We start from the raw sequence: 18,299 nt of genomic DNA, 5'->3' as shown, positions 1-18,299 counted from the left end.
CACAGGCAATAAATGAGGAACACACACTCAAAGACTATTCCAGGCCAATAGGGTTTTTATATAGAAAAATATATTTTCTTAGTTTATTTTAAGAACCACAGGTTCAAGATATACAAACAATACTTTAAATTAAAAGTATTTCTCTTAGGAACTTTAGGAACTTTGAATTATCAAAATAGCATATACAGTTTTCACACAAATGGCAATAAGCTATTTTAAAACTGGACACAGTGCAATTTTCAACAGTTCCTGGGGAAGGTAAGTGTTTGTTAGTTTTGCAGGTAATTAAACCACCTACAGGGTTCAAAGTTGGGTCCAAGGTAGCCCACCGTTGGGGGTTCAGAGCAACCCCAAAGTTACCACACCAGCAGCTCAGGGCCGGTCAGGTGCAGAGGTCAAAGTGGTGCCCAAAACACATAGGCTTCAATGGAGAAGGGGGTGCCCTGGTTCCAGTCTGCCAGCAGGTAAGTACCAGCATCTTCGGAGGGCAGACTAGGGGGGTTTTGTAGGGCACCGGGGGGACACAAGTCAGCACAAAAAGTACACCCTCAGCGGCACGGGGGCGGCCGGGTGCAGTGTGAAAACAGGCGTCGGGTTTGCAATGTAGTTCAATGGGAGACCCAGGGGTCTCTTCAGCGATGCAGGCAAGGGGGGGGGGGGCTCCTCGGGGTAGCCACCACCTGGGCAAGGGAGAGGGCCACCTGGGGGTCGCTCCTGCACTGGAGGTTGGATCCTTCAGGTCCTGGGGGCTGCGGGTGCAGTGTCCTTACCAGGCGTCGGGTTCTTAGAAGCAGGCAGTCGTGGTCAGGGGGAGCCTCTGGATTCCCTCTGCAGGCGTCGCTGTGGGGGCTAAGGAGGGGTCAACTCTGGCTACTCACAGGCTCACAGTCGTCGGGGAGTCCTCCCTGTAGTGTTGGTTCTCCACAAGTCGAGCCGGGGGCGTCGGGTGCAGAGTGCAAAGTCTCACGCTTCCGGCGGGAAACGTGTGTTCTTTAAAAGTTGCTTCTTTGTTGCAAAGATGTTTCTTCTTTGGAGCAGTTTGGAGCAGAGCCGCTGTCCTCGGGAGTTATTGGTCCTTTTAGATGCAGGGTAGTCCTCTGAGGCTTCAGAGGTCGCTGGACCCTGTGGAACGCGTCGCTGTTGCAGTTTTTCTTGAAGTGGGAAGACAGGCCGGTAGAGCTGGGGCCAAAGCAGTTGGTGTCTCTGTCTTCTCTGCAGGGCTTTCAGGTCAGCAGTCCTTCTTCGTCTTAGGTTGCAGGAATCTAGTTACCTAGGTTCTGGGAGCCCCTAAATACTCGATTTAGGGGTGTGTTTAGGTCTGGGGGGTTAGTAGCCAATGGCTACTAGCCCTGAGGGTGGCTACACCCTCTTTGTGCCTCCTCCCTGAGGGGAGGGGGGCACATCCTTAATCCTATTGGGGGAATCCTCCATCTGCAAGATGAAGGATTTCTAAAAGTAAGAGTCACCTCAGCTCAGGACACCTTAGGGGCTGTCCTGACTGGCCAGTGACTCCTCCTTGTTTTTCTCATTATCTCCTCCGGCCTTGCTGCCAAAAGTGGGGCCGTGGCCGGAGGGGGCGGGCAGCTCCACTAGCTGGAGTGCCCTGGGGTGCTGTAACAAAGGGGGTGAGGCTTTGAGACTCACCGCCAGGTGTTACAGTGCCTGCAGGGGGAGGTGAGAAGCACCTCCACCCAGTACAGGCTTTGTTACTAGCCACAGAGTGACAAAGGCACTCTCCCCATGTGGCCAGCAACATGTCTGGTGTGTGGCAGGCTGCTAAAACTAGTCAGCCCACACTGGAAGTCGGGTATGGTTTCAGGGGGCATCTCTAAGATGCCCTCTGGGGTGTATTTCACAATAAAATGTACACTGGCATCAGTGTGCATTTACTGTGCTGAGAAGTTTTATACCAAACTTCCCAGTTTTCAGTGTAGCCATTATGGTGCTGTGGAGTTCGTGTATGACAGACTCCCAGACCATATACTCTTATGGCTACCCTGCACTTACAATGTCTAAGGTTTTGCTTAGACACTGTAGGGGCATAGTGCTCATTCACCTATGCCCTCACCTATGGTATAGTGCACCCTGCCTTAGGGCTGTAAGGCCTACTAGAGGGGTGACTTATCTATGCCATAGGCAGTGTGAGGTTGGCATGGCACCCTGAGGGGAGTGCCATGTCGACTTAGTCATTTTCTCCCCACCAGCACACACAAGCTGGCAAGCAGTGTGTCTGTGCTGAGTGAGGGGTCCCCAGGATGGCATAAGACATGCTGCAGCCCTTAGAGACCTTCCCTGGCATCAGGGCCCTTGGTACCAGGGGTACCAGCTACAAGGGACTTACCTGGATGCCAGGGTGTGCCAATTGTGGAAACAAAGGTACAGGTTAGGGAAATAACACTGGTGCTGGGGGCTGGTTAGCAGGCCTCAGCACACTTTCAAATCATAACTTGGCATAAACAAAGGCAAAAAGTCAGGGGTAACCATGCCAAGGAGGCATTTCCTTACACCAGACCTGCAGCTTTTGTTCAAATCACCTGTTGTGATGAAGTTTTTAAAAGGTTTGACTTGTATGTTTGCTCCCAAACCATTTGTGATGCCACTGTGGAATCTCAGATTGGTCCTCACTTTCCTTATGTGTACTTCCTTCAGACCGAGGCACAGGTGTTCACTACATCCCCTAACACTGAAGACTTGTTGTGTCAGTGAACTCCAAACTGTCTTTCTGCCGCCACCTTACACACCTTATGCCCAGATAAAATGATGTTAAGCACAAGGGTGACCTTTTTTTCAAACGTCATGACTGCATTCCCTGTTGGGCATCCATCAATCTCCCAATGTTGTTCACTCTGCCTCACCCCAAAAAGGAGGAGGAGAGACTCAGTCAGCTGGACCCCTAAAATAGCTTTGAGCTTTTACATTGAGTTCACAACCTCTTGATATCTCTGGACCCCCACTTTATCATTACTGGAATCCAGAGACCCCCACTGAATCATTATTGGAATCCGGGGACGCCCTAATGAGTCATTACTGAAAGCTGGGGACCTAATCTGTTAATATTATTTATTTTTCTAAGCAGTCGCGGACCCTGTGAGGAGGCTTCGCGGACCCCCAGGGGTCCCCGGCCCACAGTTTGGGAACCACTGCAATAGACCATTGGCTGGACAATCAGTTTTTTGTAGGGGTCACTCAGGCAAAGAAACACAACAAAAGAAAATTACTGTTTCAAGCTTGATAGTCCTATTCATTAATATCTGATAAGCATTGGCCAAGAAGCTGCCTCCAGAAGTACTGAAAGCCGAGTCCAACATTTGTCAGGTATTGACGTGGGCATCAGTGCACAGGTTCACAAGGCACTCCTGACTTGACATCTGGGTCCGACGAGAATGGCGTTTTGTTTGGTCGGTACTGCAGGATATTTTGGTCTGAGCCATTCGACAGACTCACCACCTTCAGAGGTACTGCTTTGGTATCTATTCCAAAGGTGAGGCATTTGCAGTTAGAAGTATCCAAAAGATAAAGAAGTTACTTACCTTCCATAATGCTCTTTCTGGTGGAAACCTATCTAAGCGCAGATTAGTCACTGCCCATCCGTCTCCTCGTTCTGTAGAATGGTCTCTTTTTCCATCTTAAAGGGACCCAAAAAAGACCGGCACATTGGTACTTCTGATTATTGTTGGGCTCTGCTTCCGATGGCGCAGAAAGAGTCAAGAAAGAAAATTATGTTGATATGCAAGGCTGGCACTTACACAGCTCCATTGTTGCATCCGTGGTGGAACAAAGTCAGTGCAGAGCTGCACAGCGCCTGCTACTGTTATGTGGGTGCAATACTGTTTCAGTCTGGCATCTGGGGATGTTCTAAAGGTGAGTTATTTGTGATTAAATTACCCACCAGAAAGAGTGTTACTGAAGGTAAATAACTTGTTCTTGTAGATGTCAAATAGGAAAATCGGACAAGACTGTATAGTGAGAAACTAAGCAAAAAGAGTGCAAGAGTGACTATGGCAAGTAACTTACATTCCTAGTTTAGCTAAGTCAGCTTTCCCAGCCCATGAGATTGTTTTGTTGATCATAATGTCAAAAATGTTTAGATTCTAGATGAACAAACAAAATGCTTTTTAGTGAACATTAAAAAGCAAAACCTGCCAATAAATTATCATACACCGCAGCGTCAACAGAAAAGCCGGAGAGGCGTCCAATTTTTATGGGAATATGGCAGAGACATTTTGATGGCTCTGCCTGTGCTCTTTTTGTACAGTGCATTTTGTGAACCTTTTGTCCTTACAAAACTTTGTTTGCAACATGGGATCAATGATAATCATCTTCTAGGAGCCCTAGCGGGACCCCCTGTGTTAGCAGTAAACTACTTTAAATATGTTCTCCTTATTTGTTATCTGATCTAAATTAAAATCTTTTAGGTCTTGCTGATGTGCTCAATAGCTGCTCAGAAGCTTTTGGTGTTATAATGCCAGTATTATGTTCCTCTTGATAAGTGCCATTACCAATGTGGTTTTGAGGTTACAATGCACGCGCAACAGATTCTGGATACTCATTTTTAAATAAAGGTGGAAGGTTAATAAAGAGACAAGTTGGTGGGGATTTCCAAGAAGTGGATCTTCCACAAATTAACATATTGAAATTACTGATCCCTGGCTTCAATCGTGGGACCTCCTTTGGCCATCATCCGACACGGAGGAATAATTAATCACAACATGTAAATGTATGTATGACACCAGCACTGAAGTTACAGGTCAGTAACTATGACTTAATCTTATTGTTACTTTGGTGAGAGTCTGTAGAAAACCTTTCATCTAAAAGGTCCTGATCCTAAAACTTGTCATCTTTTTTCAAGGCACACTGACCATTATACCCCCATTTTACCCTTGTCAGGTCATCTTGGAAATCAGAACGTACAAAACCACCAAGCAAAGAGATCAGCCAGGATGAAGACCACCTGCCTCTCATGGAGGAGGTGTTGGCAAGTCAGGAACCTGCACCGAGTGAAATGCCTGTCCTAGATGAGTCTGAGCGAGACGTGAGCTCCCTGGAGATCTGTCACGCTGAAAAAAAAGTGGAGGAGACGAGCCTTATTGCAAGACGAGTGTGCACTCCAGAGGAGAGAAGGCAGATTCAACGGGAAAAACTGAACCAAATCCTACTGAATCTCCTAGAAAAAATCCCAGGGAAAAACGGTGAGATCACAGTTTTCTCCCTTTGAGGTCTGGGTGGGAATCTCCTCTAAGGGACGTCCTTGACAACTCCCTATGAGGATCGGACAGAGAATAAACTCTGTGTGTCAGGAGCACGAGATACCACGCTAGGGGAACCAGACATCAGGATGAAGGTTTTACGTGACCTTCATCTAGTTATTAAAATCACCATTAAATTCTGTTTAGGTTCCCATCATCCCTTTCACATGAATTGTACAGACCGTTAGTGTTAGGACTCCACCACAGGTACCCTTTTTCCTCATGTCACTAAAGATTCTACAGTTTATTGTACACATATTTTCTTTTGGAAATCGTTAGCAATATAATTTATCTTAATGAATTCTTCCCTTGAGTTAGTGGAGTCTGAACAGAGGGTGTTTCAAAGTGTTTAATTTCATCATAGCTCATTATACAACTGTGCGTCCCTTTCAAAACTGCCTTGATATCAAAGTATCCCTACCCCTGCACCAAGCCATACCCTGTGAGATATTCTCCAGCACATATATCCTGCACTTTAGAAGACAGTTCTGAGAGACATATTTGTATTTCAAATATATTTTGGCTGTTTTGCATCATCTATCTATCAATTGCACAGCCTTTGGAAAATGATGTCTCTCTCAATTTTTTTTTGTTTTTCACGTATTCTTCTGGGTGGAACCGCACATATTTGCCAATAGAGAAGTGTGTTTATAATAGGTGGATGAAGGAAGTATTCTCAAACAGGATAGGTGAGCAGTATTCAGGGCATGCAAGCAGACGTTCTGAGCTGTGCAATAGGGGAACAGTCTTATCATCTCAAGCTATTCCTAGCACCACCAGTGAGGAATTTGCGCTCTCTTAATAACCTGCCACTGCTTAGAGCAAACAAATTATTGTATTCAATTTTAAAACCCAAATCACAGAAAGTTGGTATATTCTAGATACAAAAGTCATCTCTAGATCTAGCCAAGGTCTTGTCGTTTCGAGTGATCTTGGCAAAGGCCCAAAATGATGGAAAAGCTTTTGTCAAGCCACTCGATTGGCGCTGTCATTTTCATTCCCTTTTTGCAGCATTCATTCATTCATTTCATTTGCTAGTCTATATTATTTTAGATGGGAACCAACCTAGTGAGTACCAGACTAAACTGGACAAAAAGAGTCTGGCCAAACTGCTTGGTCACATGCCTTCTACTTTGGAGATGAAGCAACCACAGAAATGTATTTGCAGTTTTGGATTTTGGTGGAACAGAGATGTAGCTTGAATCACTGCACAACGCAAGAAAGGAATGTCTTTGAATATAAATCCTTCCTCTTATAAAAATTCAACAGAAATCGGTAAATATGTGAAAGTGTTGAACATGAGTCTAAACGACGTATAAGCATTTAAGACCTCAGAACAGTATTCCATTGCTATTTAGTTCATCTTTCTCACAGTTTAAACTGATCTGCCAATGGCCTTTATCAATAATGGAAGGTCTGCCTTTCCCAAAGCTAGTAATGGCTGAGTATCAACATCAGCACAACACTCAGCCCAACAGTATTATCCTTTCAACATTTTCTTGTCCTGGATGGTGTCTGTACTTTGATTCTGCATTTGCCAATACCAAGACGTTCCAATTCTTACAGGTATTCAATTATATGGAAACACACCATTGTGCAAGATTTGGTAACAGGAACTTTCTTGCTCCTCAGATAGGAAACCAATGATTTGCAGATACCTAAATTGTTATATATATAGGTCGTCTCGAATCATATTTTCTTGGGCAACATGTGACTCAGCTTATGCTCCAAGATTATTAGGTTCGATGAGGGAGTAGGATACAAAAAGGGTGACGACCCTCACTGAAGAAAAAACCTGTACTATTCAGTAATTAGTAACAAAAAGTACTCCCTTTCTTTGATATGCTTTTTATGAGCATAAACTTTATATCCGCCCTGGTGTTAACCCACTAAATTTCGGGGTAGTGAGAAATGTTTTTGGCCTAGGTTTGATTAAAAATGTGTTTTATTGCTGATATAGCTGTCATAATCATGTTGTCCCCTTGTGTGCTTGTTCAGTAAGTGAACATGCAATTTTGGCTCTTAAAACCCTTGTAGAGTGGGTTGGTGGCACAGAGGCACAAAGAAAGAAACCCTGGGAATACTTCACCATTTATAGAGGAGAAACTGCATAGTGAATCAACGGATGTTTGATGATAAGTAACAGAAATCCACACCTGCGCCCGGCAAAAACCATTGTTATTTGGCTTGTTCGCATATTTTCCAGCCATTGTCAGCCCTCGAATGGCATCTCCTAGGACATTTGATTTAAAACGAAAACGAGTAATAAAAAAAGATAATTCCTCACCCCCTGAATTTGATAATGCATAAAATTAATTGATTATACATGTTGAAGTCTCATATTTCTGTAATGGGTAGGGGAGGTTGCCATGACAGCTGGAAATCAAATCCATGTCATCCTTCATTGTGCTCCAGAATAACATTTAAGACTGATATCCAATGAAACCTCTGTCGAATGAGCTATTGTACTCATTCCAACTGGTATGCCAGTATTGGGCCTAGCTCTTCTCAGTGGGGCTGTCCTTGCTCTGTAAAGCACAGGGCTGCCCCATTTTATATCTCAGTAACATGGATCACCTGGAAAGAACACCGTCCATTTTAAGTATCTGATGCATCGTACACTATGCCTAACGATGCTTTTTAACAATGATTGTCTACATTTGCAGCAAAATTGAAAACAAACAAAAATAAAAACTGGCTTATTTAAAGTTTGCAGAATAATCAGTAGAACCTTCAAGATAAGACGTGGCCCCTTAATTCTGTAGATTTCGAAAGTAACAAGGCTAGCTAGTAATTGCCATTTCCAAGCATCTTGGTCAGTCCAGGTGGATGAACTCTTCATTGTCAATTATTGCCTTCCTATACCTATCATTCAAGCAGTGTTGTACCTGCTCATATGGTTTGAGTGGGGAGCATTGATAGTAGAAATGTACTTTAAACAACCCATTTGCCCCTACTTGTCACATGATCCTGCATAATGATAAGCTCCAAGCCACATTTAAGGGGTTCAGCTTCCGTTCTTGGACTATCCAATGAAGGTTAGACCGATCCAGGCCTCACATTTAGGTTCTAAAACAGACGCATACTTTTTATAAGGTAGTGGTGGCCGTTAATATCTGCTTGAAGGTTGAGTGAAGCTGATACATTTTTAGTGGGCAGAGCTCAATAGTGTATGGAATATAATCCCAAAGGGACTCTAAACAAACCTCTGTTGTTCTTTGACAACTTAATAACTTGTTCAACAATAAACAGTGAAGGTGCAGGACAGCAACAGTGTGATGTGTGAAAGCTAAGTAATGCATAATTCATCATTCATCACCGAGCACATTTGGAAAGGAAGATGTAAAGGCAGACTGCCTGAGTCCGAGGGTAGGAGAAGGAGATACTGGAAAACAGAGGTTCAGCTAGCATGGCTCCCAGGAAATATACTGATTGCCTCAATAAAGACCAACATGTGCCTAGAGGAAATGAATTGAAAGTACAAGAATTGCCTACAGCGCAAATGTATTTTATAATTCTGATGAATTTCATGTCAGAACATTTGCAGCTAAAGCACTGAACTTAATTCCTGAGTCTGTGTGCAGAGATTGTATCTTACATTTTGCTGTTCTCTCAGCCGCACCGTTTCTGTGCAGAATGCACACGTTTTTACTAAAGGTAGCTCGTACCTCTTTGGAAACCTGGTTATTGCTGATGGGCATAGTGTCTTCTGAGACTCTGCAACTTAAGTGAGCTGTGGGCTGCTTGCTGATGAGCTATATTTAGTTTCTTACAAGGATTGTCAGATTTTCCAGATATATTCGACTTATCTAGTTTTTCTCAGTGTGTCTTTAAACAAAGAATTGTCTTGCAGTGTATTTTTGGGCCCTTTTAATTCTAAGACTGAGTAGTATTTACGTTGGAGGCCATAACTGCTCTTTGCTTCTACAGAGTTCTGCTAAGCTTAAATGCCTAGTTGTTAATTTGACACCCTGTGCAGTGGTGAGGGTGTTACGTTTTAAAACAAGTGATATCTGCAGAATTTGTCTTCTGTATCTCTTACTTGCCTGTTATACTGACATTAAGGTATATAGTCTTAGTAGACGTGAGCGAATCAGTCTCAGTTTCCGTATCTGACAACTTGTCTCTTACTTGGCAACCGAAACAAGACTGGCAGAGTTGTAAACTGGTGTTTTTCTTCACTTTCAAAATACATTGCTGCCTGCATTTTAGTTTCTCACGGACAAAATGCTAATTATATTTATCCAAAGAATATCCTTTCTAGCTCTCAGTCCTTCATATAGCATTAATTCTTCAATTAGATGGATGATATGCAGGATAAGTTACTTTCAGAGTGACAGTCCTTCATAGATCCTCAGTTTAGTAATGGAATTTTACTTTTCTTACACAACATACATCAGTTAAAGTTCTCTGGCACTGACACCAGCAATGAGAACATTCATTTTTAACAATGGTACCAGGAACAAATGTTCAATAGTAATTATTTTGATGCTGAAGAAAAACACAGATCAGACCGCCATAACTGAGGGGAATCTTTAAAAAAAAATTCAACGCATCTAAACGTCCCTGATTTGCTTTGACTCAATAGAAAGAATGTGTGAGCTGCCATTCTGTTGAAAATGCAGAATTAAAGAATGTGTTTTTTCTTAGGTTAATCATTATCAATCGAAAGTTATGTAGGTTTCGTTGTGTAGTATGGTGAACTTATGTAGGTCATCTCGTGATCCTGTGGTCTGTCTCCATCTGTTTAACTTCAGATATTTCAAATCCAATCATTATTGCACTCCATATGTATTCTGACATTTTTTACGTTATGAAAACGTGTATGTTACATGTATGAATGCTCAGGGATAAAGCTGACTACTCTTTCATATTAAAATTACTGCTAGAAGTACTCTAAAGAATAGTGCCTGTCACTTTCATTGGAAAGAAAGCAAAATAAAACCCAATTTACACCATATCAATATGCAAACCACAGCTTGATGTGTATGCCATTGTCTGTAAGATTTGCATGAATAGCGGAAATCATTTTCAGTTACTCCATCTCCCAACATTGCTTTATTGGGTATACCCTTCATTGAGAAAAGGCAGTTCAGTTGATTGTACCCCTGAAGATGAGATAAGGGAGGTGGAGGGACACGTGTTGGCCAGAGGTGTGCCTTAATTAAGTTACTCTAACTGGTGGCCTTGGGTGACTGATATTTTTTGTTAGCCCATCTGTTTATTAAACCACTTTATTCTTTTTCAGCGATCGACGTCACATACCTGCTCGAGGAAGGGTCAGGCAGAAAACTGCGAAGGCGCACTCTGACAATCCTAGAGAGCAACTTCAGGAAGTGACATTGCAGAAAGTGTCATAACCGGGAGATTGACTGCCAAATCTGAAGGTGACTGACCAGTAGGCAGATACAACCCTGTCCCTGTTTCTGTACACAAAACCAGGACAAGGAGGACAGAAAAAACTGACTAAAAGATCGAGAAGTGGTTACTGCTTATGTGCGGAGGAAGAGGGCTGAGCAACCTACTCTGATCTACAGTGCACTTATGGTTTGCGTGTTGTTGGGTGTGCCTTGTATTCCTGTTAGGTACTGAGGAAAAACAAGTTATTAAATGTCCAAGTTGTTAAATTATTTATTATGCTCACTCTCCCCGCTGCTAAGTGAGGAGGGGTGAGGAAGCAATATAGGGAATGAACGCATGGCTTGGAATAAGCTAAGAATGTGATAAAAGGAACTAAACTTACCGATGCAGTTGTAAGCATGAATTGTTGGCATTTCCATTGACCTCTTGACCTAGCAGACGTCTTTAGTTTAGGAACTCCTGAAGGAATATCGCTAGAGTCTGCTTTCCCTTGGCAGGGACAGCTCGCAGTTTGCACAAGCCCAGAGAAGCAGAGGAAATGGGGCAAAACAAGGCAGACTTAGAAGAGAGTGCCAATAGCCTAATGTACAACGGTTTATTCCTGGATGTAGCCTTGTTCCATACGACAAAGACAAAACCCTCCCAGAAGAAACAATAACTGATTGTATGAAGCACTTGTACAGCATCCTCAAAACATTCAAAGTGGGTGTTTACACTTTTTTCCGCAGATTTTTTAAGAAGATATATCTGACACGAAGACATTGCTGATGTTTTCTTCCTGTTTTTAATATTATAAACTGTGTGTTTTTGTGTGTCCAGTGCTGTGAGAAGGAAAACTTTAAAAAAATAAGAAAAGTAAACACAAAAACTCTTCACTACATGAAAACATCAAGCAGTGTTCAGATCTATAGAGTATTTGTTGTGAATTGTAGAATATAAGAACTGATTTTAAGAAAACACTATTATCGTGTTCTAACTGTACAGCTAAAATGTCCGTCTCTCAAAGAGATGCCTATTTTACCTTCCCAATTCGTCCCACACGTTGCCCCATCACCCCAGAAAAGTGTTATTTGCAGAAGCTTCAGCAGAGTCATTAACTGCAGACCGCATGGATTTTGTGATTGCAATAGTTTTTTTTACTAGTGTTGTATTGGAATTTAATACTTTACAACATGTATTGTTAGATATCAGATGCTGTGAAGCAGCCCTCCTCGCCAAGTGTCCCACAAACATTATCCAAGGTTAGTCTGGCTCACTAGTATGGCACAGGGGGAGGGGGAAGATGTGTATAACCTGCCCTATTTAAAAAGACGCTTTACAGTTTTCTTTTGTTAGGTTTTTCAAAAACATACATATGCATATACAGTACTGTCTTGTTTTAGATGTTCCTATAAAGTGAGGAGGGAACATTTTTTAATAATGTGCCAAGTTGTATATATCTGCTGTGTGGATGTAAAGCAATACGATCGTTACAAGCTCCTTTATAAATGGACCAAGTTTGTCCTAATGTACATTACTGTTATCATGTTATGGTATTAATTTCTAGTGGAACATGTCTCATTCCATTATTCTTTGTCTTGATTTAAAAAAACAAGGAAGGAAAAAACATTTGAGAAATATTTTATTAAAAAACAAATAAGAAAATTGTTTGGAATATTTTCTTACTCTAGAGACCCCTGTACAGTTCACAAAATCCTGAGTATCAGATACTCTCATGCTTTGTTGTACTCCTGTCTAAACTCTTCTGTTGTTTCATTTTGGTTATATTAAATGCAAGTCCTTGTGGGGTGGGCGGGCTCCAATGGTGTTAAACACTAAAAGGTTTTTAAAATAAAGAAAATATAGAAGAGAGACACTTTCTCTGTCATTTTATCTTTCTTTTGTTGAAAGGCAAACCACAATTGTTTTAGACAATCAGCTGTTTAAATAGATGCAAGAAATCCCTTTGAAACCAGTGTAGAAAGTAATGCATTTTTTATTTGTGGCCTTTTTCTAATAGTAAAAAGGGTGTGTCATCTGGAAGGAAGAGTGAGTATCAAAAGACAAAGAAGCACTACATTATGGCAACTAGATATGATCTTTTAGTCTGCATGAGTGTAGGCTGCGCAATTGTTGCAAAGTAAATGCTGCTAATATATTTCATTTTTACAAAAATATATCTAAATAGACCTTTGTTTTGATGTTAATCTCTGTTAATTATGTATTACCATTTTTACCATTGGATGTAACTGCATAAAAAGCTTGCACCTCAATTTTTGAGAAAGTCTAGTATTAAATGAAAAAAGATTTCCTATTTATGAGTTGTTGGTTTCAGTTTTTGTTTCCTTGGTTTTCCCATCATTTTATTTTTTATTTTTGGTTAACATGGACTTTACTGTTTTCATAAAACTCCTTTCCATACATTCACCTAGATTCCATCATCCGTCTCTTTTGTTTTAATATTTGAGAGAGTAGGTATGTAATGGAATAGAAACACACACACACAGTCATCATCACAAAACAATATACACTGCAGTATTCACTTACCAAAGACATTTATTTGTGCTTCCTTCAACTGAGTTCTTTTTAATTAAAGAAAGAATCTGATAGAGCATTCTAGTTGCAGATTCCTTACCTTTGAATTTCCCCAGGCGTCAATCTGGATCTGGAGATTTTTCTTCGAGCAGTACCTCTGCGCGCCGTCAGGTGGCGTCTGTCGACTCCGCGGGTGTAGTTGGCGTCGTGTTTGCCGTGATGAATTTGCGGTCCTTAATAGGCGCCACCCTGGCATGCTGACGTCCGTTCTTTTCTTTCTGCACCAGCCTACGTGCAGATCTGGAGAGAGATACCTCAGTCACTTTTTGACTACGACAACATTTTTGTAGAAAATATCTTTGACGAGGTCGTGGATGCGTTGAGGGATGTCCCGCAAGACCAGTTTTAAGCCCTGCGACTCCTGCCACCGAATGATGTCAGTGATGGATCCGCACCTCGTGTGTCTTTGGTCCCTGGAGCGCGATCATGACCCGAAGTCATGCCCCGAGTGTTGGGCCATGAACCCGAAAGCTTTGAGGAAGCAGTCCCTAAAGATAATGGCGGCCTGACACTCAACTCCCCGCCGCTCACAGTCTTGTTCGAGAGGAAGGTCTCGGGACCCCCCAGCGGAGACCACCACTCTTGGTCCTCGAAGTCATTGGGACATTCAGGTGATAGGAAAAAGAAATCTAAGAAGAACAAGCATTCTTCGACTTCACCCCACCGCTCGGATGATGCGGAGCAGGAAGAGTGTCGCCGCTCTAGGCCTCCCTCCTCGCAGCCTTCATCCGGGTCCACCCTGCACTTCAGGAGCCCAAGCCACCCCTGCCCAGCTCAAAGAGTTTTATGAGGCAATGCGCCTCATTTTTGTCCAGTCCGACCCACCTTCGGCACCCTCGGGCACAGGTGAGTTGGTGGGGGCCCCCTCGGGTTCGAAGTCATCAGCTTTGGCCACGGCTCCAGAGGGCTCTTCCAGATCCAATCTGAGACCTGTCCCGACGCCGGTCGTGCCACAGTGACTTTCCCTGGCGTCGGGTCAGACGTTAACGCTCCTGACATTGGTTGGGCCCCCAATCGACATCAATCCTATTCTTATACCCGATGACCCGGAGCCGGAACGACGTTACTCGACGCCGATTCCATTCTCTGTGGGCTCTGCTGGGCCCAGGGTTGATCCAGACCCTTATGCTTACAGGTATGGATACAGGGAGAGTTAAGAGGGACGCTCGACCCTTTAGAATAGCAGCTTGACCCCCAAATGGACTGGGTACAGGATTTGAGTGATGCCAGTGGTCTAGACACCTCTCCTGACACTGGTATGCTCTCTCCCTCTACCGTGGCTACGGAGGAGGCCACCATGTATTCCACGGTGGTGAGAAGGGCGGCTGAGGTCTTGGACCTTGAGCTACCTTCTGTAGAGGTTAGGCTTAATATCCTAACTGTCGTGCTTCAGCCGGGGTCTTCCACATCAGAACCCCTTCTTCCGTTTAATGAGGCACTGACGGACGTCCTTTTGGATACTTGGTCCAGACCCAGCAAGGGCTCCTGTGAATAGGACGATTGCCCGCCGCCATCGGCCTGCACCAACAGACCCAAAATTCCTCCCCAACACCCCATGCCTGAGAGCCTTGTCATCCAGGCCTCATCTTCATCGGGCGCATTCCCTGCCACAACCCCGGATAGGGAATCAAAAAGACTGGACAACTTGGGGAAGAAGTTGTTTCCTTCCAACAGTCTAGCACTACGGTCCATGAACACCACATTCCTTTTGGGCCACTATTCCCATACTCTCTGGGATACGGTCATGCAGGTGCTGCGTTCCGGAGGAGGCCCGGGCTGTCCTTTCCCAAGCCGTGACAGATGGGAGGGATGCACTGAAGTTCTTGATTGGTTGTGGACTAGATACGACTGACTCTCTGGATAGATCAGTTGTATTGATGATGGCATTGAGACCCCACCCCTGGCTGAGAACATCTGGCTTCTCAGGGGATGTCCAGCAATCTCTGATGGACATGCCTTTTGATGGCACATGTCTCTTTGGAGACAAGGCGGACTCAGCGCTCAATCGCTTCTAGGATTCCCGAGCCACTGCCTGGTCCCTTGGCCTCACTCCTGCTCTGAGACCCCATCAGTCCACCTTTTGTCCCTTTCGTGGCTACGGAAGGGGCACCCAACTGTGTTCTTCCCCCCTGGCCATTGACCCGCGCATGCTGTACAGCCCCTGCGCGGCTTTAGGATCCCACGCCCCCAGGGGTCAGTGGGCCAGCTGGTCGCCCAGTCCACCCCTGTTCCCTCCTCAGCCTCCAAACCTTCCTAGTCCGCAAGTACACCAGGAACCAGTTGGTGGCAGGATTCGCCATCACCTGCCCCAATGGCAATCCATTACCTCGGACAGGTGGGTTCCCTTCGAGACATCTCCTTCAGCCATGCCACCTTCATACAATTGCATATCGGAGGATCACATGGCACTTCCCCATGAGGAAGTCCAAGCCCTTTTTGGCCAAAGAAGTAGGTTGTGGTTGTTATTCCTGCTACTTTCTGGTGCCGAAAAAGGACAAGGGTCTTCACCCTATATTATATCTTCAGTTCTCAATCGCTTCCTCAAGAAGGAGAAGTTCAAAATGTTGACATTGGCTCAGGTCCTTTCTGCCCTGGACCCTGGAGACTGGATGGTAGCGTTGGACATGCAAGACGCATACTTCCACATCCTCGTCTTGCCGGCCCACAGACGTTACCTACGATTCGTGGTAGGTCATGAGCAATTTCAGTTCACCGTGCTCCCTTTTGGCCTTACCAGTGCCCCTCTGGTTTTCACGAAAGTGATGGTAGTGGTGGCAGCTCATCTGTGCCGTTTAGGGGTTCCAGTCTTACCCTACCTCCAAGATTGGCTGTTGAAGGCAAACTCGCCCCAGACAGTCGTCTCCCACCTCCAGACTACGGTGAACCTTTTGCATTCGCTGGGGTTCATTATCAACGTGCCGAAGTCACACCTGGCTCCTTCTCAGACGCTCCCTTTCATCGGATCTGTTCTGGATACAGTGCAGTTTCGGGCATATCCTCCTAATATGCGAGTCCAGGATATTCGGGCTATGATACCGATGTTTAAGCCTCTATCCTGGATTTTGTGTAGAATGACTATGAGGCTGCTGGGCCTCATCTCCTCCTGCATCCTGCTAGTTCAAAAGGCCATATGGCATATGTGGGCTCTGCAGTGGGACCTGAAGTTCCAGTGGGCGCAGTATCAAGGGAATCTTTCCGACAAGGTCCAGATCTCGGAAGGAACAGCAAGAGACCTGCAGTGGTGGTTAACAAATCAGGATTGGGTCAAAGGCGGATTCCTCTCCTTTCTCCAGCCAGATCTTACAGTAGTGACAGATACGTAACTCCTGGGATGGACCGGCCACATGGAAAAGGCGGAGATTAGAGGTGTCTGGTCTCCGGCGGAAATTGGGCTCCACATCAGTCTCCTGAAGCTCAGAGCGATTTGACTAGCATTAAAAGGAAAAGGGAAAGCAGAGCAGGTGTCCACAGACAACACCACCGCCATGTGGAACTGCAACAAACAAGGTGGAGTGGGGCCGTGGACCCTTTGTGAAGAAGCTCTTCACCTCTGGACTTGGCTGGAACATCAGGGCATTTCCCTGGTGGTTCAACACCTGGTGGGCTCCCTGAACATCAGGGCAGATTAACTCAGCCGACGATGCATGGTCGATCACGAATGGCGTCTCCATCCAGAGGTGGCACAATGTCTCTTCCTTCAGTGGGGAGAACCTTGGTTAGACTTGTTTGCCCTGTAGAGAACAATCAATGTCAGCTGTTTTGCGCGTTGGAGTTTCCAAGGCTGCACTCACTCAGTGACGCTTTTTATCACTGAGTGGAGTTCAGGCCTCCTGTATGCCTTTCAGCCCATACCACTTCTACCGAGAGTTCTGAAAAAGATCAGGCAAGACCAGGCCCAAGTAATCCTGGTATCCCGAGCTCTTAAGCATGGCCATAGCTCCCCTGATCAGGCTGCCTCTTCTGGGAAGATTTTCTGTCACAGCAACAGGGGAGGGTCATCCACCCGAACCTGTCCACCCTCCGCCTTTTTGTGTGGAGATTGAGTGGCGACAGTTGACGTATTTTTACCTGCCACCCAAAGTCTGTAACATTATCTTGGCAGCCAGGTGTCCCTCAACCAAAACTGTAAACGCCTGTCGTTGGAAAACAAATTGTGGCATGGTGCATCGATAAATCTGTTGATCTCTATCTGACCCTCTCGCTCAGGTTCTTCTCTTTATTCTTTCCCTTGCCCAACAGTGCTACACCCTGTGCACCCCTAAGGGATATCTCTCTGCTATCTCTGCTTTCTTAAGGTTACCAGATAAACCTTCTTTATTCAAATCTCCCATTGTTGGGAGGTTTCTTAAAGGCCTCACTCATCTTATTCCTCCTATCCCATTCATCATGCCCCAATCGGATCTGAACCTAGTATTAACATACCTTATGCGTGTTCTGTTCAAGCCGCTTCACAACTGCCCTTTACGGCTCTCAACCATCAAAACTGTCTTCTTAGTTGCCATTCCCTCTGCCCGTGGAGTAAGTGAGCTCCAGGCTCTCTCATCTAAACCACTTTTCCTGGCAGTACACCCTGACAAAGTGGTACTTCGCACAAGGGCTTCTTTTCTACCTAAAGTAATGAACCCTTCCATGTCGGGCAGTCCATCACTTTGCCTACCTTTTATGCACCCCCACATCCCTCACATGAAGAGGAGAGACTCCACCGTCTAGACCCAAAAAGAGCATTGGTGTTCTACCTTGATCGTACCAAAGACTTCCGGGTGGACGATCAACTCTTTGTGGAATATGTGGGTGCAAAAAGGGGAAAGCGGTGCAGAAGAGGACTATTTCAAGATGGGTGCTGTTATGCATCAAAATGTGCTACGCTCTGGCTAAGAAGCAACCTCCTGAAGGTTTCCGTGCCCACTCCGCCAGAGCTACTGCTGCTACCACAGTGCTAGCCCAGAGCGTTCCAGTCCTGGGCATCTGTCAGGCAGCAACATGGGCATCTCTGCACACTTTTACCAAACACTACTGCTTGGACAGTCAGGTCCGCAGGGACGACTACTTTGGCCGTTCGGTCCTGCAGGACTTCTTGGTGTGATCTTGGTTCGCAACGGGGATGGTATGGCTCTGGTA

The 18,299-nt window shown here is 44.8% G+C and overlaps 1 protein-coding gene across 2 annotated transcripts in view; it reads left to right on the top strand.

Annotated features, from left to right (window-relative positions):
- ASH1L (ASH1 like histone lysine methyltransferase) overlaps positions 1 to 12,902 on the top strand; it is a 719,892-nt gene extending 706,990 nt beyond the window's left edge. The window contains exons 27-28 of one of the 2 annotated variants that reach the window (XM_069218458.1): positions 4,888 to 5,189; positions 10,495 to 12,902. In XM_069218458.1, the coding sequence (XP_069074559.1) occupies positions 4,888 to 5,189; positions 10,495 to 10,586 (394 nt within the window). In that variant the 3' untranslated portion in view covers positions 10,587 to 12,902. The remainder of the gene's footprint in view (positions 1 to 4,887; positions 5,190 to 10,494) is intronic. The other variant, XM_069218459.1, reaches the window with a different exon arrangement.
- The last annotated feature ends 5,397 nt before the right edge of the window (positions 12,903 to 18,299 follow it).

Source organism: Pleurodeles waltl, chromosome 12 (assembly GCF_031143425.1).
Source record: "Pleurodeles waltl isolate 20211129_DDA chromosome 12, aPleWal1.hap1.20221129, whole genome shotgun sequence".
In the NCBI taxonomy this organism is placed as follows: domain Eukaryota; kingdom Metazoa; phylum Chordata; class Amphibia; order Caudata; family Salamandridae; genus Pleurodeles; species Pleurodeles waltl.
Note: the sequence above shows the minus strand (reverse complement) of the source record. Positions and strands in the feature narration are given on the sequence as shown.